Source organism: Hypanus sabinus, chromosome 2, assembly GCF_030144855.1.
Source record: "Hypanus sabinus isolate sHypSab1 chromosome 2, sHypSab1.hap1, whole genome shotgun sequence".
In the NCBI taxonomy this organism is placed as follows: domain Eukaryota; kingdom Metazoa; phylum Chordata; class Chondrichthyes; order Myliobatiformes; family Dasyatidae; genus Hypanus; species Hypanus sabinus.
Window position 1 is genome coordinate 107,791,537 of NC_082707.1, and position 26,002 is coordinate 107,817,538.

A 26,002-nucleotide genomic window follows, 5' to 3' on the forward strand; every position below is an offset into this window, starting at 1 on the left:
AATACAAAAAGCTGAGGTGCAGAGGGACTTGGGAGTTCTTGTGCAAGATTCTGTAAAGGTTAATTTGCAGGTTGAGTCTGTGGTGAGGAAGGCAACTGCAGTGTTAATATTAATTTCAAGAGGTCTAGAAATTAAAATCAAGGATGTAATGTTGAGGCTTTGTAAGGCAGTGACAAGGCCTCACTGGGAATATTGTGAGCAGTCTTTGGCCCCTTATCTTGGAAAGGATGTGCTGAAATTGGAGAGAGTTCAAAGGGAGTTCACGAAAATGATTCCAGGATTGAATGGCTTGTTACATGAAGAGCTTCTGTTGGCCCTGGGCCTGTATTCAGTTGAATTCAGAAGAATAAGCGGTAACCTAATTGAACCTATCGAATGGTGAAAGGCCTTGATGGAGTGGATGTGAAGCGAACATCTCCTGTGGTTGGAGAGTCTAAGATCAGAGGACACAGCCTCAGTATAGAGGTGTGTCCATTTAGAATGAAGATGAGGAGGAATTTCTTTAGCCAGAGAGCAGTGAATCTGTGCGATTCTTTGCCTCAGGCAGTTCTGGAGGCCAACTTGTTTATATTTAAGACTATAAGACATAGGAGCAGAATTAGGCCATTTGGCCCATTGAGTGCTCCACCATTCAATCATGGCTGATCCTTTTCAACCCCTTTCTCAGGCCTTCTCCCCATAACCTTTTGATGCCATGTCCAATCAAGAACCTTTCAGGCTCTGCCTTAAATACACCCATCAACCTGGCCTCCACAGCTGCCTGTGGTAACAAATTCCACAAATTCACCAGCCTTTGGCTAAAGAAATTTCTCTGCATCTATGGACATCCCTCTATCCTGAGGCTGTGCCCTCTCATCCTAGACTCTCCCACCATGGGAAACATCCTTTCCATACTACTCTGTTTAGGCCTTTCAACATTTGAAAGGTTTCAACGAGATCCCCCCCTCACCCTTCTAAATTCCAGCAAGTACAGATCCAGAGCCATCAAACATTCCTCGTATGATAATCCTTTCATTCCCAGAATCATCTTTGTGAATGGTCTCTAGACCCTCTCCAGTGCCAGCTCAACTTTTCTTAGATGAGGAGCCCAAAAATGGCAGAGGTTAATAGATTCTTGATTAGTCAGGACATGAAGGGATACGAGGAGAAGGCAGGAAATTGGAACTGAAAGGAAAATCGAAGCAGCCATGATGAAATGGTGGAGCATACTTGATGAGCCAAATTGCCTAATTTTGCTCCTTTATCTTATGGTCTTACGGTTCAAGATGTTGATGCTTGGAAACTTGAAACGGCTCACCATTTTCATCAATGAGTTTTTGTATGTGTTCTCAGCACTTTCTTGTCCCAGTCCACATTCAGTTCTTTGGTCTTGTTGATATTGAGTGCAGAGTTGTTACGATTGGCCGATCTATCTCATTCCTGTCGGTCTTCTCATCATGATCTGAGATTCTGCAAACAACTGTGCGTCATCAGCAAATTCATATGTGATGTTTGAGCTGTGCTTAGCCATGTCGTCATAATTGTAGAGAGAGTAGAGCAGTGGGCTAAGTGTGTTTTCCTGAGCTGCATCTGAATTGATAGCCAGTGAGGAGAAGGTGTTATTACTTATCTTCACTGGCTGTTTCTTCTAATAAGGAAGATGAGGATCCAGTTGCAGAGGCCAAGGTTTTGAAATGTTGTTGTTAGTACTGAGGGAATAATGGTGTTGAACACCCAAGCTACAATAGATGAGCAATAATGTACTATATGTTGTGTTGCTGCCAAAGTGGAATGAGGAACTAGTGAGACTGGCTCTGCTGTAGATCTGCTTTGGCAGCAGATGAATTGCAGCAGAGTTAATGTTAGCCATGACCAACCTCTTGAAGCAATTCATTCCAGTAGATGTGAGTGCATTGAAGAGGCTCACCCTGCTCTTGAGCACTGGAATAACTGCTCTTCTTTTGAAGCAGATGGGAACCTCAGTCTGCAAATGCGAGAGTTTGAAGACTGTGGCCAGTTAGTCAGCAAAGGTTTTCAGTACCCGACCAGATACACTACCAAGTCCTGATGCCTTACAAGACTTCATTCTCTTGAAGGATGTTCAAAACAAGAGATCAGAGGGTTGTGGAACACAGGACTTGCACGAGTATAGTGTTATTTTCTCTTTCAAAGTGTACAAAATGGTTTTGAGATCACTGGGGAGTGAAGCAGCACTGCTATTTTATGCTGGTAGGTTTTACTTTATAAGTAATGGCATGCAAACCCTACCACAGCTGTCAGGTATCTGATCCTGTCTCTAACTTCACTCAGAGTTGCCTGTTTTCCTATTTTCTCAATAAGTATATTTCCCTATTTTCTTGGTTTACTCTTAAACGATAGTACTACATTTCTGCTAGTCTGCTATTCCTGTTCCCGAATACAGAAAATTAATACGTACACCACCCGTCAGAACCTGTGAAATACTTTCACCACATGTTCTTGATGTTAGCCATCTCTTATCTGTGTCCAATTGGAATATGGAACAGAAACAGAACTTTTGGCCACTGCATCTGTGATGGCCGTGATGCCAAATTAAACTAATCCCATCTCCCAGTAATGTCCTCCATTCCCTGTTGTATCTGCATCCATCATGTTCACTGGTAGAGTGTTCCAGCCACCCATCATTTTATGTTTAGGAAAAAAAACTTGACTTTTCCATGAATCACACCCCCCTCACCTTAAATGCATGCTGTATCGTATGAGAAATTCCAACCCTGGGGAAGGAAAGTAACCACTGTATACTCCATTTGTTGCCTTTCACAATCTTATAAACATCTATTACATCTTCTCTCAGCTTCCACTGCTCCAGAAAAAGTTTGTTCAAACTTTCTTTATAGCACGTGCCCTCTAGTCCAGGCAGCATCCTGGCTAACCTCTTGTGCATCCTCTCCAAAACCTCCACATCCTTCCTATAATGGGGTGACCAGAACTAAATGCAGTACTCCAGAAGTGACCTAACCAGTTTTATAAATCTACAATGTAACTTTCTAAAGGCAAGTATGCCATACTTCACCTTTATCACCTTGTCAACTTAAGTGCGCAATTTGAGGGAGCAATGTACTTGGACCATAAGGTGCTTGTTCTTCAATGCTGTTAAAGGTCCTGAAATTAAATGTATTCTCCTCCTGTGTTTGATCTCCCCAAATACAGCACCTCACACTTGTTCAGATTAAACTCTGTGTGCCACTTTTCTGTCTATATCTGCACTATATTGCTGAACAATCTGTGCAGTCCACAAGACCACCAATCTCTGTTCATATAAGGTACTAATGAAGAACACCACTAGTCACAGACCTCTATCCAGAGTCACACCCGTCCGCCACTGCCTTCTGGGCAAGCAGATTTTTGGATTCAATCATCCAAGTCACCATGGATCTTGTGCATTCTAATTTTTTGGATGAGCCTACCTTGTTGAATGGAAATTCTATGTAAACAATATTCACTGCTCTACTTCTTCTATCACTTTTGTCACCTCCTTAAAACACAATCTGATTAGTCAGACATGACCTTCCCTGCAAAAAGCCATGCTAGCTGTCCTTAGATCATGCTTCTCCAAATGCTCAAATCCTTTCAGTTTCCCTACCAGTAAAAGTAGGGGAACTATCTGGTCTATAATTTCCAGGTTTATCCCCATTTCCATTGAACTAAGGAACAGCATTAGCTACCTATGAGTCGTCTGGCACAACACCTTAGTTAGTTTGTGCTTCACTGTGTCCTTTGACAGCCTTCCTTGGTATCCACAACTCTGTCAATTTTTGTGTTGTCTGCATCCTTACTTACATTTTTATCCATATCTTTATACCACAAGCAAGGAACCTTGCTGAATATTTTACTAAAATCCATTGAAACAATTGCACTATCCTCACCCTCATCACATCCTCAATGAACTCTGTCATGTTTGTAATTCATGATCTGTCTCCCACAAAGCCATGTTTAATAATACTGTGCTTTTACAAATGTGTGTAAATTGTATTAAGAATTTTATCCATATGCCACATGTGGTCTTGCCCCCATTGGCTTTACTCCAATTTAGTACCCACCCACTGCCTGCCTGAGATCCCATCTTACCCATTCCTTAAATAGCTCAAAATGTATGGGGTTATGATCACTGTTCTCAAAATATTCTCCCACTGAATTATCTGATTCCTTTGGCCTCACCACAGCCTTAATGCTATTCTTGGTTATTAGGCCTGCTCCTCATTCATTTCCACTTGGTCTGATCTTTGTAATGCCACATGTCCCCTTTCCCAATGTTGGTCACTATGTAATCACATCTTCATAAACAAGTTTAACTTAACAAGTATCATCTCTCTTGGTTCCATCGGTATGTTTGTTCTGAGTTTTTTGTGCATTCTAATATAGTGCCTTTAATTTTAATTTGCTCACACTTTATCTTGTTTTAGTTTACAAGTGTGAGACTATTTGACTCTTGTCAGAGTCTGCTTATCGTTAACCGGACAGCTACTCCTGTCACAGCTTGAGGCCTAATACATAAGGATGTGTGCACTGATGAGACTTTGTTATCCCTATTGTCCCTGCTGTAGTCTAAGGCTATCGTTTCCACCCTTTGGCCTAAGATTGCTGAAGTGATGCATCTTTTTTTGCAGTCACATCTGCTTCCTAACCACTGCTTACATCCCAGTTTTGTCCCATTACATCCCCACTCTTGAGGACTGGCCAAATCCCAGTGCTATCTCATTACATGGCTCACCCGTGACAATCATAATACTGTTTCAGTACATACCTCACTCCTGCTGCACTGTAATGTCCTTTACTTCTGCAGGCAGTTCAGTGACTTGAAGCTGAAACTCCTCAGTGTGTGGCCAGATTTTGCTCTGGATCACACTAATTTTCACCTTCAACCGTTTGGCCAGAGGTAATCTGTTGTTATTGCTGTTAGATCTTATGTACACTTTATTTTCATTCATTTAATTGTTTCTTAGTTGTATTACATTGTTAATTTAAAGTATTAGCAAATAAGACCTGTGTATTAGTTTAAGTAATTTCAGTACATCAAAAATCATGTTACGACTTGTCAAACAAACAGACAAGTCTTTCTTCCACCACCCTTAATGCTTTCTCTCTTGTTCTCATTCTCACTCTTAACAATTTGGGTCTTGTTAGCTCCTCTTCTCCACACCTTCTATCTTTCTACTTTTCCCTGGGTATCTCACTTTCCTCTCAGGACTCCATGCCCTCCCACTACCACTCTGCCTCAAACACTCAGGATCTTTCTTCAACACCGTTAATATCCTGGCACCTCCCTCTTTGCCCTTGGGCTTGCTGTTGCTACCTATTCTATAGGAGTCTTTGTTAGTCAAAAGTTCAAACACACTTATACCACCTATACTTGTTAACATAGAAATAAATAGGTAATTGTAATTATGATTTCTATTGATGCTTTTACACATGAATATGAAATCTCATACTCATTAGATTAAATAATTTAATTTAAATAATTATTTGAATTATAAATAATTTTATAATTTAATTATAAATTATAAATAAATTATAATTAAATTGGTAGTAGCGGGTGATGGAGTAGAGGGAGACAGAATAGGAAGGCTTTGACTCGAGAGACTTTGGCGAGCAGAGGCTGAGGACGAGCTTGCTCCCAGTGAGGTAAGGCTGGGTGGTAAGCTCCTTTAATAACTAATTAGTTTAGGAGTAGGGAATGGAGGCAGCAGTTAGGGCAGTATGTGGAAAGTCAGGGCGAGCACAATTGTCCCTGATGACTACACTTACAAAACGTGCATCCAGCTGCAGCTCCTGACAAACTGAGTTAGGGAGCTGGAGCTGGATGAACTTCGGATCATTTGGGAAGCAGAGGCAGAAATAAACAGGAGTTACAGGGAGATAGTCACCCTTAAGAGTCAGGAGACAGGTATCTGGGTGACTGTCAGGAAAGGGGGGGAATAGATAGAATGAGCATAGCACCCCTGTGGCTGTTCCCATCAATAATGAGTATACCGTTTTGGATACTGTTGGTGGGGACGACCTACCAAGGACAAGTTGCAGTGGTTGCGTCTCTGGCACCAAGACTGGACCCTCAGCTCATAAGGGAAGGAGGGAAAAGAGGAGAGCAGTAGTGATAGGGGATTCAATAGTTAGGGGGACAGTTAGGAGGTTCTGTGGAAGAGATTGAGAATCCTGGATAGTCTGTTGCCTCCCTGGTGCCAGGGTCCATGATATCTCGGTTCGAGTTCTCAGTATTCTCAAGAGGGAGGGCGAGCAGCCGGATGTCGTGGTCCATGTAGAGACCAATGATGTGGATAGGAAGAAGGAGGAGGTCATGCAAAGAGAATTTAGGGAGTTAGGTGCAAAGTTGAAGGACAGGACCTCCAGGGTTGCAATCTCAGGATTGCTACCCATGCCATGTTCTAGAGAGGCCAGAAATAGGAAGATAATGCAGCTAAATACATGGCTAAGGAGTTGATGCAGGAGGGAGGGCTTCATGTTTTATATAAATTGGGCCTTGTTCCAGGGAAGGTGAGACCTGTTCCGACGGGATGGGTTGCACCTGAACTGGAAGGGTACTAACATCCTTGCGGGAAGGTTTGCTAACGCTGCTCCGGGGGGGGGGGGGGGGTTAAATTAGATTTGCAGGGGGAGGGGAACCAGAGTGTTAGAGCAGATAGTAAGGTGGAGGAGGATAAAGGTCATGCGAGAGCTGCAAGTATAGTGCATGGAGTAAAGCCAGATCTAGCATATAAAGAGGCTTTGAGGAAAGAGAAACAGAATAAAAGGTGTAAAGTAGTAAGGTAGAAGGGCTAAAGTGAGTGTACTTCAATGCAAGAAGCATTAGAAACAAAGGTCATGAACTGAGAGTTTGGATACATCCAAGAGCTTCCAGTAGAAGTGGTTGAGGCAGGTTTGGTATTGTCATTTAAAGTAAAATTGGATAGGTATATGGATAGGAAAGGAATGGAGGGTTATGGGCTGAATGCAGGCCAGTGGGACTAGGTGAGTGTAAGTGTCGGCACAGACTAGAAGGGCTGAGATGGCCTGTTTCTGTGCTGTAATTGTTATATGGTTATACAAATTTGGAATTATGATGTACTGGCCATTACAGAGACTTGGCTGGCACCAGGGCAGAATTCTCAATATTCCTGGATTTCAGTGCTTTAAAAGGGATAGAGAGGGGGGAAAAGGGGAGGAGGGGTGGCATTACTGGTCAGGGATACTATTACAGCTACAGAAAGGGTCGGTAATGTAGCAGGATCCTCTTTTGAGCCAGTATGGGTAGAATCAGGAACAGGAAGGGAGCAGTTACTCTATTGGGAGTGTTCTATAGGCACCCTGTTAGCAACAGAGATACCGAGGAGCAGTTTGGGAGGCAGATTTTGGAAAGGTGTAAAAATAACAGGGTTCTTATTATGGGTGACTTTAACTTCCCTAATATTGATTAGCACCTGATTAGTTCCAATGATTTAGATGGGGCAGAGTTTGCCAAATGCGTCCAGGATTGATTCCTGTCACAGAATGTTGACAGGCTGACTGGGGGAATGCCATACTAGATCTAGTATTAGGTAACGAACCGGGTCAGGTCACAGATCTTTCAGTGGATGAGCATCTGGGGGACAGTGACCAACGCTCCCTGGCATTTAACATTATCATGGAAAAGGATAGAATCAGAGAGGACAGGAAAATTTTTAGTTGGGGAATGGCAAATTATGAGGCTATAAGGCTAGAACTTGCGGGTGTGAATTGGGATGATGTTTTTGCAGGGAAATGTACTATGGACATGTGGTCGATGTTTAGGGATCTCTTGCAGGATCCAGGCAACATCCTTGTAAATCTCCTCTGCACCCTTTCTATGGTTTCCACATCCTTCCTGTAGTGAGGTGACCAGAATTGAGCATAGTACTCCAAGTGAGGTTTGATCAGGGTCCTATATAGCTGCAACATTACCTCTCAGCTCTTAAACTCAATCCCACAGTTGATGAAGTCCAATACACTGTATGCCTTCTTAACCACAAAGTCAACCTGCGCAGCAGCTTTGAGTGTCCTATGGACTTGGACCCCAAGATCCCTCTGATCCGCCACACTGCCAAGAATCTTACCATTAATACTATATTCTGCCATCATATTTGACCTACCAAAATAAACCACTTCACACTTATATGGGTTGAACTCCATCTGCCACTTCTCAGCCCAGTTTTGCAACCTATCAATGTCCTGCTGTAATCTCTGACAGCCCTCCACAACCACAACACCCCCAACCTTTATGTCATCAGCAAATTTACCAACCCATCCCTCCACTTCCTCATCCAGGTCACTTATAAAAATCATGAAAAATAGGGGTCCCAGAACAGATCCCTGAGGCACACCACTGGTAGCCTATCTCCATGCAGAAAATGACCCATCTACAATCACTCTTTGCCTTCTGTGGGCAAACCAGTTCTGGATCCACAAACCAATGTACCCTTGGATCCCATGCCTCCTTACTTTCTCAGTAAGTCTTGCATGGGGTACCTTGTCAAAATCCATATACACTACATCTATGGTTCTACTTTCATCAATGTGTTTAGTCACATCCTCAAAACATTCAATCAGGCTCGTAAGGCATGACCTGCCTTTGACAAAGCCATGCTGATTATTCCTAATCATATTATGCCTCTCCAAATGTTCATAAATCCTGCCTCTCAGGATCTTCTCTATTAACTTAACAACCACTGAATTAAGACTCACTGGCCTATAATTTCCTGGGGTATCTCTACTCCCTTTCTTGAATAAGTGAACAACATCTGCAACCCTCCAATCCTCTGGTACCTTTCCCATCCTCATTGATGATGCAAAGATCATCGCCAGAGGCTCAGCAATCTCCTCTCTTGGTTCCCACAGTAGTCCAGCGTACATCCTGTCTGGTCCCGGTGACTTACCCAACTTGATACTTTCCAAAAGCTCCAGCACATCCTCTTCCTTAATATCTACATGCTCAAACTTTTCAGTCCGCTGCAAGTCATCCCTATAATCGCCAAGATCCTCTTCCGTAGTGAATACAATACTGAAGCAAAGTATTCATTAAGTACCTCTGCTATCTCTTTTGGTTCCAAACACACTTTTCCACTGTCACACTTGATTTGTCCTATTCTCTCACGTCTTATCCTCTTGCTCTTCATATACTTGTAGAATACCTTGGGGTTTTCCTTAATCCTGTTCACCAAGGCCTTCTCATGGCCCCTTCTGGCTTTCCTAATTATATTCTTAAGCTCCTTGCCTGCTAGCCTTACAATCTTCTAGATCTCTATCATTACCTAGTTTTTTGAATCTTTCATAACCTCTTCTTTTCCTTTTGACTAGATTTACAACAGCCTTTGTATACCACATTTCCTGTACCCTACCATCCTTTCCCTGTCTCATTGGAACATACCTATGCAGAACCCCACGCAAATATCCCCTGAACATTTGTTGCTTCTCTTCTGTACATTTCCCTGAGAACATTTGTTTCCAATTTATGCTTCCTAGTTTCTGCCTGATAGCCTCATATTTCCCCTTATTCCAGTTAAACATTTCCCTAGTTTGTCTGTTTCAATCCCTCTCCAATGCTATGGTAAAGGAGAATTGTGATCACTATCTCCAAAATGCTCTCCCACTGAGAGACCTGACCAGGTTCTTTTCCCAATACCAAATCAAGCCTCTCCTCTTGTAGGCTAATCTACACACTGTATCAAGAAACCTTCCTGAACACAAACTCCACCCCATCTAAACCCTGCACTCTCGGGAGATGTCAATCAATATTTGGGAAATTAAAATCTCCCACCACAGCAACCCTGTTAGTATTACACCTTTGCAGAATCTGTCTCTGTATCTGCTCCTCAATGTCCCTGTTACTATTGGGTGGTCTATAAGAAAAAAAAACACCCAGTAGAGTTATTGACCCCTTCCACCCACAGAGACTCTGTAGACAACCCCCCGTGACTTCCTCCTTTTCTGCAGCCGTGATGCTATCCCTGATCAACAGTACAACGCAACCACCTCTTTTGTCTCCCTCCCTGTCCTTTCTGAAACATCGAAAGCCTGGCACTTGAACAAACCATTCCTGCCACTGCACCATCCAAGTCTCTGTAATGGCCACAACATCATAGTTCTAAGTGCTGATCCACGCTCTAAGCTCATCCACTTTGTTCCCACCAGCAATTCTAGTTTAAACTCTCCCCAATAACCTTAGTAAACCACCCTGCCAGGATATTGGTCCTGAAATCTAAATCCTTGCCCCCTGCTCCAATCCCTCAGCCACACATTTATCCTCCATCTCATTCTATTTCTATACTCACTGTCACGTGGCACAGGCAGTGATCCCGAGATGACTACCTTCGTGGTCCTGCTTCTCAACTTCCTTCCCAGTTCCCTGTAGCCTGCTTTCAGGATGACCTCCCTTTCCCTGCTTATGTTGTTGGTACCAATATGTACCATGACCTCTGGCTATTCTCCTTCCCACTTCAAGATATCGAGGATGTGATCAGAAACATCTTGGACCCTGGCACCTGGGAGGCAAACTACTATCCAAGTTTCTTTACTGTGTCCACAGAATCGCCTGTCTGATCCCCTTCCTTTCCCTACCCTTCTGAGCCACAGGGCCAGACTCTGTGCCAGAGGCGCGACCACTGTTGCTTCCCCGAGGTAGGCTGCCCCCCCAACTCAAACAGGAGTATTTATTGTTGAGGGGGACAGCCACTGGGTACTCTTGAGCATCTGCCTCTTGCCCCTCCCTCTCCTGACTGTTACCCACTTGCCCCGGAGTGACAACCTGCCTTTGCTCCTCTGTATCACCTCCTCACTCTCCCGACCAGACTAAGGTTATTGAGCTACACCTGCAGTCCCCTAACGCAGTCCCTAAGAAGCTGCAGCTCGACCCATCTGATGCAGATGTGGCTGTCCTGGAGGCTGGGAGCCTCTAGGACCTCCCACATCTGACACCGAGCACAGAAAACCAGCCTCACACACATATTTTCAGTCTGTATTCTACACAGATAACCTACCTTACCTTGACCCTTTATCGCCGAAGCCCTGTTGAGCCAAAGCCTTCCTACTCTGTCTCCCTCTGCTCTGATGCCCGCTTTATAAATCTGTCTTCTTTTTAAGCTCTTCTCGCTGTTCTCACCGGCTGAGCTCCACGCCTTGTGCAGTCGTGTCCCGTTCAAACTGCTGAAGAAATAGGGGTTTTCATTTCAAGTGTTAGCAAAACACTGTCAATAAGAACTTAAGAGCTTTTGCTCATATGTGAGTTGCTTACTAAGTGATTCTTTAGAAATTCAAGTTTCCAAATATCTCACTATTTGCAAATTCGCCAATGAATTTTGTGCACGGTTTAAATTCCTTTGTGTGTTAGTAGCAAAAGATGTGTGTAGGTCAGGGGTGGGCAAACTTTTTGACTTGAGGGCCACAAAGGGTTCTAAAATTTGACAGGGGGGCCAGACCAGGAGCAGATGGATGGAGTGTTTTGGTAATACACCTCATAAGAGAAAATAAAATATCATGGGATATGTAGAAAACATGTGCTTTAATTTCAATTGAAAATGAACAAATGCATTACAACAAAATATCTGTCTTTGAAGTCCCATGGTATTTAGCTATTTATTGAAATGTCTTTTAAAACACTGAAAATTAAATGAATAAAATACAGCTTTTTTTAATAGTGACAGTTATTATTTTAAAGCATTGAAAATTCTGTTATCTTTCAAGATATTATCATCATCACTCTCCTCCTGACTGTCTTTATTTCAAAAACGGTAGGAGATGCAGGTCTACTTGTCCTGCTCCTTCTTATTCAATTGTCCCCTGTGCCAAAACTCAACAACGACCCGCACAATGACAGAACAGTGAGAGCGCGGCAATATGCGGAGCTCTGTGCTTGCAAATCCCCACAGGCTATCTCCCTTAGCCGGAAAGCTGGCTAATTGTGAGCCGGTTCGGATGTGCCAGGAAATGGGTCACCACAAAGTCACAAAGTAAAGCGCAAATGTGGAGTAATACGCTGCACCTCAACAAAGGTCAATGTATATAGAGTGCGTCATCTATTGGGAAGACGCCAGAATTGCGGGAAAAAAACATTAACAAGGTTTATTAATATAATTTCATCAAGTTCTGCGGGCCTGATTAAAAAGCTTAACGGGTCGCATATAGCCCGCGGGCCGTAGTTTGCCGATGCCTGGTGTAGGTGCACATGTGCACACCTTTGAGGGAACATTGCTTAAGAGTTTCTTAAATGTCCCTAACATATATACCTCTACCACCTGTCTTGGCAGGGTGTTCCATGCACTCCCCACTCTCTGTGTAAAGAGTTTGCCTCTGACAACTATATTTTCCAACAACGATCTTAAAATTATGTCCTTTGTATTAGCCATTTCAGTCCTGGGAAAAAGTCTCTGGCTGACCACTCTACCTATGCCTCTTACCATCTTTTACACCTTTGTCTCGTCACCTCTCATTTTCCTTTGCTCCAAAGAGAAAAGCCCTAACTTGCTCACATTTATCTTCCCTCTAGTCCAGGCAGCATCTTGGTAATTCTGCTCTCTAAAGCATCCACATCCTTCCTCTTAATTTCTTGATGCATCTGCTCCAGAAGTTCCCACAGACTATTTGGGAGCAGCCCCAATATAGCACTACCATCTCCTCCTTATTTCTAGTTCAAACCTATTGGCCTTGTTACATGATCCTTCTAGAATATCTTCTCTAAACACCACTTATATGCCTTCCCTTATCAAAAAAGCAACACCTCATCCACTTTTATCTGTTCCTCTATCACACCTAAAGGAATATTGAGCTGCCAGTCTTGCTTTGTTTCAGTTATGGACACAATATCCTATTCAGTAGAGGCAATCGATGCTGTTTGCCCAGTTTACCTGTAAGCACTGTGCATTGAAATAGGACCACTGTTTAAATTGTATCTATCTGCCCTTTTACTATCCTGATTGCTAGGCTCACACACTTTGGTTGCCGCACGTGCCTCTGTCTTCTTACTGACTTGGTTATCTTGAGTTGGAACCCCTTGTCAATCAAGATTAAAGCCTCTGATGGTGAAATTGCTGCATTTTAATTTTCCTTTTACTTCCGGTATTACTTATTTAAACATGGTGGATTGTCAACTGTGTAAAACTTGTAATTCATTTTGTCGTTTCCTGTTAACTCTACTTCTGTAACTACTGATGATGCAACGTTTATAATGAGTGCTGTGTATGATTTTCAGATCTGGTGGCAGTTCTGTGCCCAAAAGGCCCATTGCGCATTCTTGTGGAAACTGCCCAAGAAAGAAATGAGCCAATATTTCCAGCTCTGATATATTCCTGTAAGTAGAGCTCTTTATGTTTGGTTTCTTAGCTGAAAGTCTCAGTGTACCTGTTTAACTGTTCTATTTGGTCTCCTGCAGCAACAATGGTATGGCTGGTTAACATGGCAGATGTCGATCCAGAGGCCAAGATAGACCCATCTAATGATTCTGGTTCTGAAACTCACAGTGAGTATAGTTTATAGAAACATAGAACATTACAGCACAGAAACAGGCCTTCTTGGCTGTGCCAAACCATTTTTCTGCCTAGTCCCACTGACCTGCACCTGGCCCATATCCCTCCAGACACCTCTCATCCATGTACCTGTCCAAGTTTTTCTTAAATGTTAAAAGTGAGCCTGCATTTACAACTTCATCTGGCAGCTCATTCCACACTCCCACCACTCTCTGTATGAAGAAACCCCCCCCCCCCAATGTTCCCTTTAAACTTTTCCCCCTTCACCCTTAACCCATGTCCTCTGTTTTTTTTCTCTCCCCTAGCCTTAGTGGAAAAAGCCTGTTTGCATTCACTCTATCTATACCCATTATAATTTTATATACCTCTATCAAGTCTCCCCCTCATTCTTCTACACTCCAGGGAATGAAGTCCTAACCTAGTCAACCTTTCGCTGTAACTCAATTTTTCAAGTCCCGGCAGCATCCCTGTAAACCTTCTCTGCACTCTTTCAACCTTATTAATGTCCTTCCTATAATTTGGTGACCAAAACTGCACACAATACTCCAAATTCGGCCTCACCAATGCCTTATACAACCTCACCATTACATTCCAACTCTTATACTCAATACTTTGATTTATAAAGGCCAATGTACCAAAAACTCTCTTTACTACCCTATCTACCTGTGACGCCACTTTTAGGGAATTTTGTATCTGTATTCCTAGATCCCTCTGTTCTACTGCTCTCCTCAGTGCCCTACCATTTACCTTGTATGTTCTACCTTGGGATGTCCTTCCAAAGTGCAATACCTCACACTTGTCTGTATTAAACTCCATCTGCCATCTTTCAGCCCATTTTTCTAGCTGGTCCAGATCCCTCTGCAAGCTTTGAAAACCTTCCTCACTGTCCACTACACCTCCAATCTTTGTATCATCAGCAAATTTTCTGATCCAATTTACCACATTATCATCCAGATCATTGATATTGATGACAAATAACAATGGACCCAGCACTAATCCCTGTGGCACACCACTAGTTGCAGTCCTCCACTCAGAGAAGCAATCTTCCACTACCAGTCACTGACTTCTAGCATTGAGTCAATGTCTAATTCAATTTACTACCTCACCATGTATACCTAGTGACTGAATCTTCCTAACTAACCTCCCATGCGGGACTTTGTCAAAGGCCTTACTGAAGTCCATGTAGACAACATCCACTGCCTTCCCTTCATCCACTTTCCTGGTAACCTCCTCAAAAAACTCTAATAGATTTATTAAACTCACCCTAATAAGTCCCTGTCCATCCAAATATTTGTAGATCCTATCTCTTAGTACTCCTTCCAATAATTTACCTACTACAGACGTCAGATGCATGGCCTATAATTTCCCGGATTACTTTTTGAGCCTTCTTTAAACAACGGAACAACATGAGCTATCCTCCAATCTTCCAGCACCTCACCCGTAGATGCTGACATTTTAAATATATCTGCCAGGGCCCCTGCAATTTCAAGGTCCGAGGGAACACCCTGTCAGGGCCTGGGGATTTATCTACTCTGATTTGCTTCAGGATAGCAAACACCTCCTCTTCTTCAATCTGTAAAGGTCCCTAGACCTCACTACTTGTTTGCCTTGTTTCCATTGACTCCATTGCCAGTTTCCTTAGCAAATGCAGACGCAAAAAACCTATTTAAGATCTCGCCCATTTCTTTTGGTTCCATACATAGCCGACCATTCTGATCTTCAAGGGGACCAATTTTATCCCTTACTATCCTTTTGCTTTTAATATACCTGTAGAAGCTCTTAGGATTATCCTTCACCTTGACTACCAAAGCTACCTCATGTCTTCTTTTAGCCCTCCTGATTTCTTTCTTAAGTGTTTTTTTTGCATTTTTTATACTCCTCAAGTACCTTATTTGCTCCTTGTTTCCTATACATGTCATACATCTCTCTCTTCTTCTTTATCAGAGTTCCAATATCCCTAGAGAACCAAGGTTCCTTATTCTTATTCACTTTGCCTTTAATCCTGACAGGAACATACAAACTCTGCACTCTCAAAATTTCTCCTTTGAAGGCCTCCCACTTACTAATCACATCCTTGCCAGAGAACAACCTGTCCCAATCCACGCTTTTTAGATCCTTTCACATTTCTTCAAATTTGGCCTTTTTCCATTTTAGAACCTCAACCCGAGGACCAAATCTATCTTTATCCGTGACCTAGTTGATACTAATGGTGTTAAGATCACTGGAACCAAAGTGTTCCCCTACACACACTTCCGTCACCCGCCCTAACTTGTTTCCCAATAGGAGATCTAATATTGCATCCTCTCTAGTTGGTACCTCTATATATTGATTTAGAAAACTTTCCTGAACACATTTTACAAACTCTAACCCGTCTAGACCTTTAACAGTATGGGGGTCCCAATCAATATGTGGAAAATTAAAATCCCCCACTGACACAACTTTATGTTTCCTGCAGTTGTCTGCTATCTCTCTGCAGATTTGCTCCTCCAATTCTCACTGACTATTGGGTGGTCTATAATACAACCCCATGAATGTGGTCATACCTTTCCTGCTTCTCAGCTCCACCCATATGGCCTTGGTAGACAAGCCCTCTAATCTGTCCTGCCTGAGCACTGCTGTAACATTTTCCCTGACTAGCAATGCCACCCCCCCCCCCCCCCCACCCTTCACCTCTGAAACATTGGAACCCTGGAACATTAACCTGCCAGTCCTGCCCCTCCTGTAGCCAAGTTTCACTAATGACTAATGGCTACAATGTCATAATTCCACGTGTTAATCCACGCCTTCAGCTCGTCAGCCTTCCCCACAATACTCCTCGCATTGGAATAGACACATCTCAGAAGATTGTTACCACCACACACAACCCTTCTATTTGTGACTTTGCATGAAACTTTAACATCATTTATTTTCACCTCCACTCCACTATCTACTTTGTCACTCTGGTTCCCATCCCCCTGCAAATCTAGTTTAAACCCCACTCCCCAATAGCACTAACAAACCTCCCTGCAAGGATAATGGTCCCCCTGTAGTTCAGATGTAACTAGTCTCTCTTGTACAGGTCCCACCTGCCCCAGAGGAGGTCCCAATGATCCTGAAATCTGAAACTCTGCCCCGTACACCAGTTTCTGAGCCATGTGTTCATCCTCCAGAGCATCCTAATCTTACCCTCACTGGCACGTGGCACAGGTAGCAATCCTGAGATTACCACCCTCGAGGTCCTGCCAAGTTTTAACTTCCTACCAAGCTCTCTATACTCACTCTTCAGGACCTCCTCACTCTTTCTTCCTCCGTCATTGGTACCGATGTGTACCATTACATCTGTTAAACTTTATAGAGAACATTGAATTAAAGTGGAGTAAAAGTATATAAAGAACTCAACTGGACTCCCCATGTAAATACTGTGACTGCTAAATGAGTTAAAAACTGGGTTAAGGTGCAGCATGTGACCAACCTGATGCCCCTTCATCTATGTCAGGATTGTGATAGAATAATCTTTACTAGCCTGTACTGCTCTAAGAAATCTCAAGAAACCAGACACCATCCAGGATACAGCAGCCCATTTTGATTGGCACCCCATCCATCACCCAAAATTCCCTCCCCCTGGTGCAATGTTGTTCTTTCTGCAAAATGCACCCACTTCAACAGAACCTCTCAAGATCACAGCCTCCCCTTATTGAGGGGAGCACCATTAACTATCACAGAACCAGTGCTATGTCCATTGTTTGTCATCTATACCAGCAATCTAGATGATAATGTAAACTAGGTCTGCAAATTTGGAGATGATCCCAAGACTGTGGGCATTGTAGACAGTGAGGAAAGCTATCAAAGCCTGCAGCAGGATCCGCACTGGCTGGAAGGATGATCAGAAAAACGGCAGATGGAATTCAATGCAGATACTGCAAGTGTGATGTGTTGCACTTTGGGAGGAGAAAGCAGGGTAGGATGTACACAATATCATTGAGGAGGGCCGTAGAATAGAGAAATCTGGGAATACAGATTCATAATTTCCTGAAAGTGGCGTCACAAGTAGATATGATCCTAAAGAGAGGTTCTGACACATTGACCTTCATAAATCAAATTACTGCGTACAGGAGTTGAAAAGTTGTATTGAAGTTGTATAATATATTGGTGAGGCTTAATTTGGAGTATTGTGTGCAGTTCTGATCATCAACCTACAGGAAAGATGGCTATCAGATTGAAAGAACGCAGAGAAAACGTACAAGGACATTGCCAGGACTTGAGTTATACGGAAAGGTTGAATGGGTTAGGACTTTACTCTCTGCTGCATAGGAGAATAAGAGCAGATTTGATAGATGTCTACAAAGTTATGAGTATAGATGAGATAAATGCAAGTGGGCTTTATCCACTGTTGGGTGAGACTAGAACTAGAGGTCATGGGTTCAGGGTGAAAGATGAAATATTTAAGGAGAACCTGAGGGGAAACTTTCACTCAGAGGGTGGTGAGAGTGTGGAATGAGCTGCAGAAGGTAATGGTGAATGTGGGTTTGATTTCAACATTTTAAGAGAAATTTAAGTAAGTGTATGAATGGGAAGGGTAGGAAGGGCTATGTGCGGGTCGAGGTATGGGTTGATGACATGAGGCAGGCACTAGATGGGCCAAATGAGCCTGTTTCTTTGGTTCCATGAAAGTAAAGGATGTAATCATTCAATTGTAGAATAGAGAGAGTCATGTTTTTGCTAGCTTCGTTGAAGAACCAGCTGCTTAGTCACACTCCCTGGATCTTTTTTCAAACCTCTGCAAACTTTCCTTCTTGATAATTTACCTACCAGCTTCTAGATCACCACAACTCACAGGTGTATGCAATATTGGTTACACAGAAATATGGTGGAGTGAGGTGTGCTCTGAGAGGCAGCAGAGAAGGAAATAGATGAAATATGAATATTAAGTTCTCTTTTCTGCTCCTTTTACCAATTCTGTTGTTTTGAAATTAAAAGGAGTATGCTCATTGCTCGTCCAAGCACACGCAGATAACTGGTAAAAATTTTGCTCCTTTCCATTAACTTCATCTAGAACTTGAGCTAAATCAGGCTTGTCCTGATAGTAGTATAATGGATGCAGATGATGGAGGCTTCAGCCGGGAGTGGACAGAGACCAGAGAGGCCAGGTTGGGTCCTATGGAATCAACTCAGGAAAGTCGTGCCACCGTGCAGGCATTGCCAAGCCCTCCAGTAGTAACAGAAGATCCGGAGGAAAGTAAGTAACCACATTATTGGAAGGAGTAGATCATTATACTCCACCCATCAGTCTTCCTGGTCCAGCAAGTCAATCTTTTCATGTAGCTCATTCTCTCTATCTCCGTAACCAGCAATGATACAGATATCAGTGTTTCTTCAGTTCTTACCCTGTGAACATCATACTGCTCACACATATCAATGTTAACCAAGGTATCCAAGAGTGGCTACAAGGGTAGTTGAGACTAATTGAATAGGTGTGTTTAAGAGCAAGTTAGAAAGGAGAGAAAGTAGAAAGGGAAGTTGACTTATGACCAGCAGGCAGGCAACTCATTTCTAAGCAGTAGATTTGCCTCATGGAGTCATGGTCACAGAAATAGGCATATCAGCCTACCAATTGCACACTGGCCCTTGCATACCAATCCTGCTCAAATCCCATTTCATTCTCTCCATGTTCTTATCAGCTCCCCACTGATTGTAGGAATTACCTACACACTGGAGGCAATTTACAGTGGCCAACTAACCCATCAACTCGCATGTTAATTGGTTGTGGGAAGGAACCACAGCACACAGAGGAAACCCGAATGGTCACAGAGAGAATATGCAAACCCCACGTGTTAGCCACCAAGGTCAGGATTGAACCTGCATCGGTGGCTCTACCAACTTGCAAATTGGAAACTGGTGCCAGTGTACAGTGGTGACTCTGCGGGCTGCAGAAAATTGTACCAGTTTTCCTCTTAAATATACTTTTGAATTACTTTCGCTGTAATCTGCATCATGTCAATTTCCTCCTTAACAATGGACTATAAAATTACATCAATGATCTTCAGTTCTCACTATCAATTGAATGAACAGAAGTCATGAACTCTGGCAGAGCAGTTGAGCACAGCACCTTTAAGGGTCAACGCCATGGCAGGAGAGATGGAATTCAAAGCAGGTTGAAGCGCAGAGGGATGAGGCCTCCTCTGCCTACCATCTTGTTGGCAAATGTAGTCACTGCAAAATAAGATTGATGATCTCAGAGCAAGGCTGCTGCAGATGAGACTGATCTCAATTGTTTGTTACGTTGAGACTTGGTTAACAGTGAACACAGCTATCCGATTAGAAGTTTTTATGATTTTCAGAATGGTTGGAACCTTTAATTCTGGTAAGGAGAAGGTGATGGCATGTGCTTTTTAGTCAATTCTCATTGGTGTATGGACTTGTTCTCCTGACTTGGAACACTTAACAATTAAATATAGACCCATTCTATTTGCATCAGGAGTTCTCATCTGTAATCCCGACCACAGATTATATACCAACAGTGGCCAATTATAAGCAAGCACTGCACAATGTTGTCTGCAGGCAAGAAACAGCCCATCCTGATGCATTTCAAATTATAATTGGCGACTTTAACCAGGCCTATTTGAAGAAAATCCTACCAGCATGTAATCTGTTGCACCAGAAATCCCAACACACTGGACCACTGCCACACTACGAAAAGGAATGCCAATCAGTCCTGCCTGAGACCGCAATTTGGCTGTACTCCTGCTACCTGCATACAGACAGAGCCTAAAGAGCAAGGCTCCAGAGATCAAGACAATTAAGGGGTGGTTGCGGGAGGCTGAGGACCAGTTACAGGATTGCCTTGAGTCAGTGGACTGGGTCCTGTTCACGAACTCATCTGAGGACCTGAATGACTACACTGGGGTGGTTACAGACGTTATTAGAACAGCTGTGGATGAGTGTGTCCCTAAGAAATCATTCAGGGTTTTGCCTGATCAGAGGCATTCAGGTCTGGAGATCAAGAATGCTACAAGAGGTGCAGGTATGATCTCTGGAAAGCCATCTTTCGGCAAAATGGAGAATCCGGACTAGACTGAAATCAATGAGGGATGCTTGACAGCCCTGACAGGGTTTGAATGCCAAAATCACTTACAAAGCTAACGACTTAGGGGACTGCAGAGCTTCGCTTCCAGGTGAACTCAATGCCTTCTATGCTTGCCTTGAGCACCAGAACATGGAGGAACCATCTTGCATCCCCATGTCTCTGGTTGATCCTTTGGTCTCAGTATCTGAAGATGATGTGAATCAAGAGAGTGAATCCAAGGAAAGCATCCAGTCTGGATGGAGTACCTGGCTGAGTACTGAAGACCTGTGCTGACCAACTGGCTAGTGTGTTCACAGATATCTTCAACTGCTTTGGCAGTGGTTGGTACCCACCTGCTTCAAGCAACCCTGAAACATATGAGCAACAAAAATTGGATACATCAGGATGCTGTTTATCAATTACAGCTTAGCATTTAACACCATCATCCCCTCAAAATTAATCAAGACGTGGGCCTCAGTAACCCCTTGTGCAACTGGATCCTGGATCTCACTTCTAGATCCCAGTCAGTTTGGATTGGTGGAAGTATCTCCAGCACAATCTCCTATCAGCACAGGAGCACCACAGGGATGTTTGCTTAGCCCCCTGCTCTACTCACGTTATACTTATGACTGTGTGGCTATGTACAGCTCCAGTACCACATCCAAGTTTGCTGATGACACCACTGTTGTGGGATGTATCAAAGATGGTGATGAATCAGCATAAAGGAGGGAGGTTGAAAATTTGGCTGAGTGATGTAATAACAACAACCTCTCACTGAATGTCAGTAAGACCAAGAAACTGATTGTAGATTTCAGAAGAGGAAAACCAGAGGTCCATGAGCTAGTACACATTGGAAATCAGAGGTGGAGAGAGTCAGTAACTTTAAATTCCTGGGTGTCACTATCTCAGAGTACCTGTTCTGGACACATCATATAAATATAATTGCAAAGAAAACATGACAGTGCCTTCTCTTCCTTAGGAGTCTGTAGAGGTTTGGCATGTCATCGAAAGCCTTGACAAACATCTATGGATGTGGTGGTGGCATGTGTGCTGCCTGGCTGCACGATGGCCTTGTGTGGAACACCAATGCCTTTGAGCGGAAAATCTAATAAAAGATGGTGGATTTGACCCAGTGCGTTACGGTAAAGCCCTCCCAACTATTGAGCACTTCCACACAAATGCAATATCCATCATTAGTGCCCTGTTTGCTCGAAACATAGCAATGTGCATTTCTGCCAAAAAGTTCAACTTTTGTCTCATCTGTCCCAGAAGCATTGTGGAACATTCAGATGGTCTTTTGCAAACTTGAGACATGTGCAGCAATATTTTTTGGAGGGCAGTGGTTTCCTCCATGGTGTCCTGTGAGCACCATTCTTGTTCTGTGTTTTTCTTGTAGTGGATACATGAACAGTGATTTCAGCAAGTTCTTGAGATTTCTACGGGTCTCTTGCTGTTAACCTTGGCTTCTTTTTTACCTCCTTCAGCATTGCACATTGTGCTCTTGGTATGACTTTTGCAGGATGCCCACTCCTAGCAAGAGTAGCAACAGTTCTTAAGGTAAAAGAACTCATAGGGGAAAGTGATCATAATATGATCGAATTCACCCTGAAAAATGAGTATGGGCAGCTAAAATCAGATGTTTCAGTATTACAGTGGAGTGAAGGCAATTGCAGAGGCATGAGAGAGGAGTTGGTCAGAATTGATTGGGAAAGAACACTGGCAGGGATGATGGCAGAGCTGGAATTTCTGGAAGCAATTTGGAAGACACAGGATGTATACATCCCAAAGAGGAAGAAGTATTCTAAAGGCAAGATGACACAACTATGTCTAACAAGAGAAGTCAAAACCAATATAAAAGTCAAAGAGAGAGCATATGATAGAGCAAAGATTAGTGAACATTAGTGGATTGGGAAGATTTTAAAAAAACAACAGAAGGCAACTAAAAAAGTCATTAAGAAAGTAAGGATGCAATGTGAAAGTAAGCTGGCCATTAATATTAAAGAGGATACCAAACGTTGCTTCAGATACATAAAGTATAAAAGAGAAATGAGAATGGATATCAGATCGCTGGAAATTATGTTGGAGAGGTAGTAATGGGGAGCAAGGAAGTGGTGGACAAACAGAATAAGTATTTTGCGTCAGTCTTCACTGTGGAAGTCGCTAGCAGAATGGTGGAAGTTTCAGGTGTCAGGTCGTGGAGTGTGTGAAGTTACTATAAATAAAGAGAAAGTTCTTGAGAAACTGAATGATCTAAATCCCCTGGACCAGATGGTGTATACCACAAGAGATTGTGGTGGCATTAATAATGATTTTTCAAGAATTACTAGATTCTAGAATGGTTCCAGAAGACTGGAAAGTTGCAAATGTCATTCCGCTCTTCAAGAAGAGAGAGGCAGAAGAAAGGAAGCTATAGGCCAGTCTGACCTCAGTATTTGGGAAGATGTTGGAGTCGATTGTTAAGATTGAGGTTTCAGGGTACTTGGAGGGACGTGATAAAAAAAGTCGTTGTCAGCATGGTTTCCTCAAGGGAAAATCTGTTGGAATTCTTTGAAAAAATAACAAGCAGGATAGACAAAGAAAAAGGATTCCAGGATTGAATGGCTTGTCATATGAAGAGCGTTTGATGTCTCTGGGCCTGTATTCACTAGAATTCAGAAGAATGAGGGGGGACCTTATTGAAACCTATCTAATGGTGAAAGCTCTTGATAGAGTGGATGTAGAGAGGATGTTTCATATGATGGAAAAGTCTAAGACTAGAGGACATAGCCTCAGAATAGAAGGGTATCCTTTTGGAATGGAGATGAGAAGGAATTTCTTCAGCCAGAGTAGTGAATCTGTGGAATTCTTTGCCACTGGCAGCTGTGGAAGCCAAGTCTTTATTTAAGGCAGAGGTTGATGGATTCTTGATTGGTCAGGATGTGAAGTGATATGAGAATGCAGGAAATTGGGGCTGAGAGGAAAATTGGATCAGCCATGATGAAATGGCAGAGCAGACTTAATTGGCCAAATGGCCGAATTCTCCTATATCTTATGATCTTTTATATATATTTATTTGTGTGTTTAAATACACATAGGACTTTTGCACAGTACTGTAGTTTTCATGCGTAACAGTGTGCAAGAGAGCTATTGCACTGAGCTATTATGATCAGTATATTATGTAGAGTTTACGATTTTAATTTTGAAAACATTAAAGTAGGAGTCTTACAATTAAATGTTTACCATGATGTTCAGTTTTCTCTGTTCACTCTCATTTTCCCATTTTTACTTTTCCCATGATCACATGGAGTCAATGTTGCTGTCAATTTTTTTCTGTTCCAGGAGGTGTGAAGCTTGGTTTAGGTGACTTCATATTCTACAGTGTTCTTGTTGGCAAAGCATCAGCAGCAGCAAGTGGAGATTGGAACACAACCCTGGCCTGTTTTGTGGCAATATTAATTGTGAGTATGTCGCAGGCTGTTGTTGCACAGTAAATCTTATCATATGTAGAGTATTAAATGGGTATGATTACAGGAGAGGGATCTCGTTGAGCTACTTCACTATTCTGTCTGTGTTGAGTGTGTTTGGGAGTGAATTGTCCTTGGCAGACTCCCAGCTGTAGTGTTTGATGTGCATTGCTCAATCATGGTATGATAGGATGTGAAATAATGGCAGGCAAGTGGAGTTGCCTCATGATCTAATTGATAATGGAACAAGGGATCCAAAGATTTCCCACTGTTCCTTTAATTTCCAATGCTCCTGAGCTTTTCTTCCTCTGTAGTCTGGTGGAGACAGTGTGAGTAGACCCCTGATTATGCTGGATTTGATCACATAGCTCTGTGATACAGGTGCCTACACCCGCACTTTGGCTCTTCCTGCTTCTGCAGATCCCACAACACTGGTGTGAGGGTGATAGTAGATTCAGGCCTCATGGCCCCACTCATTATGTCTCAATCAGCTGCACTAAAGCAAATTAATCGGATAACATATGGCAACTGTCTGGTTCTTTCCTGCAATGACTTGAGACATCTTGAAGTTGTGAAAAGCAGGTCATTTTTGTTTTCTATTCCTCATTGTGTTTAATGGAGGGAGTGAACTGCATTTCTTTTCTTTGTGTTTCAGGGTTTGTGCCTTACTCTCCTGCTGCTCGCCATCTTTAAGAAGGCTTTACCAGCACTTCCCATCTCTATTACATTTGGGCTAGTTTTCTACTTTGCTACAGACAACCTGGTGCGCCCATTCATGGATCAGCTTGCTTTGCATCAGTTTTATATATAGGGCTGTCCTGTTGGGTTGATTACACTGTAAGTCATGTTGAGAACTGGAATAGAGACATTTTGTAATTGGTATAACAATACAAGGTTAGGGAAAAGAATGATGAATGGAACTCTGTGGATTATAACTTTCTACTCAGTTCATCTTATTTCTAATTTAAAATCACAGTGACATCAGAAGAAAATCAAACTGGTGCGAAAGTTTAACATCTGGCTGAAAAGAATGTTTGGAGTGCTTATGAAACGATCCTGTCTGCACTTAGCTTATAAACAGTCTCACAGTGCAATGACAGCAAATAGGCTCCAAACATATTTTCCAACATGCCTGCAAAGGTGGATTTGAAATATTACTTCACTAAGCTAGTTTATTACTCTGAAATATTCTTGTATTTCAGAAAGGTGGTGGCCTCTTCTCCATAAAGAGATCTCTGTAAACTTTACTTCACCCTGAACTCAACTTATCCTTTCAAATTAAAAGAAAATCAGATTGTAGTTTTGAAATGAAAACAGGAAATGCCGGGGACACTGATGGTGGCTGTGGAGAGGGGGGTGGGGTTAAAGTTCCAAGTTGTCTTCTGCACCACATTTTGTTTTTATTGCAGAATTCCAGCAGCTGTACTGATGCTTTTTGTACTGATGTACTTTATTTTTTTAAACATTATAAATAAGACACTGTGGATTTTGTGATGTGTTTTGAAAGAATGCATACAAATGTATTGATCTTTTTAAAAAAAAATAAATAATTATTTGGTTCTTCATGACCAGTCAGCTTTTGTCTGGTCCCTGATGAGTTAGCAATTAAAAGTTAGCGATACACTGGAATGCTGTCTCTTGCTTGTTTCCTTCTAGTAATCATGATGGTGGTTTATGGGAGTCAGCAGGAAACACTTCAGACTCCCAGCTGCTTGCTCAACCCTTGGGACATTGGCATTTTCTTACATGAGACTTCCAAGGCTAAGAAAAGTTAAAAGTAACTAGTTTCTCTGGAGGGGTGGTCTTGACCAAGCCAACAATAATTCGAGCCAATCCATCATGCCGATTAGTGTTCCTTCTGGGCAGTATTTTAGATTAGGACATCTTGGTGGTGTAGATATTTCAGCTCAAGGTGATCTGCAGTTTGGAGTTTAATTCTGGTGCCGTCTGTCTGCTCATTCTGTGACTACGTGGGTTTCCTCCACGTGCTCTGGTTTCCTTCCATAGGTCAAAGATATACTGGTTAGTCACTCTAC

General features: G+C 42.6%; 1 protein-coding gene across 3 annotated transcripts in view; it reads left to right on the forward strand.

Moving 5' to 3' along the window:
- psen1 (presenilin 1) overlaps positions 1-25,595 on the forward strand; it is a 138,818-nt gene extending 113,223 nt beyond the window's left edge. For all 3 annotated transcript variants that reach the window (XM_059951664.1, XM_059951679.1, XM_059951672.1), the window contains 5 exons: positions 13,208-13,306; positions 13,388-13,474; positions 18,514-18,696; positions 23,842-23,960; positions 24,622-25,595. In XM_059951664.1, coding sequence (XP_059807647.1) covers positions 13,208-13,306; positions 13,388-13,474; positions 18,514-18,696; positions 23,842-23,960; positions 24,622-24,777 — 644 coding nt within the window. In that variant the 3' untranslated portion in view covers positions 24,778-25,595. The remainder of the gene's footprint in view (positions 1-13,207; positions 13,307-13,387; positions 13,475-18,513; positions 18,697-23,841; positions 23,961-24,621) is intronic.
- Positions 25,596-26,002: the final 407 nt, after the last annotated feature.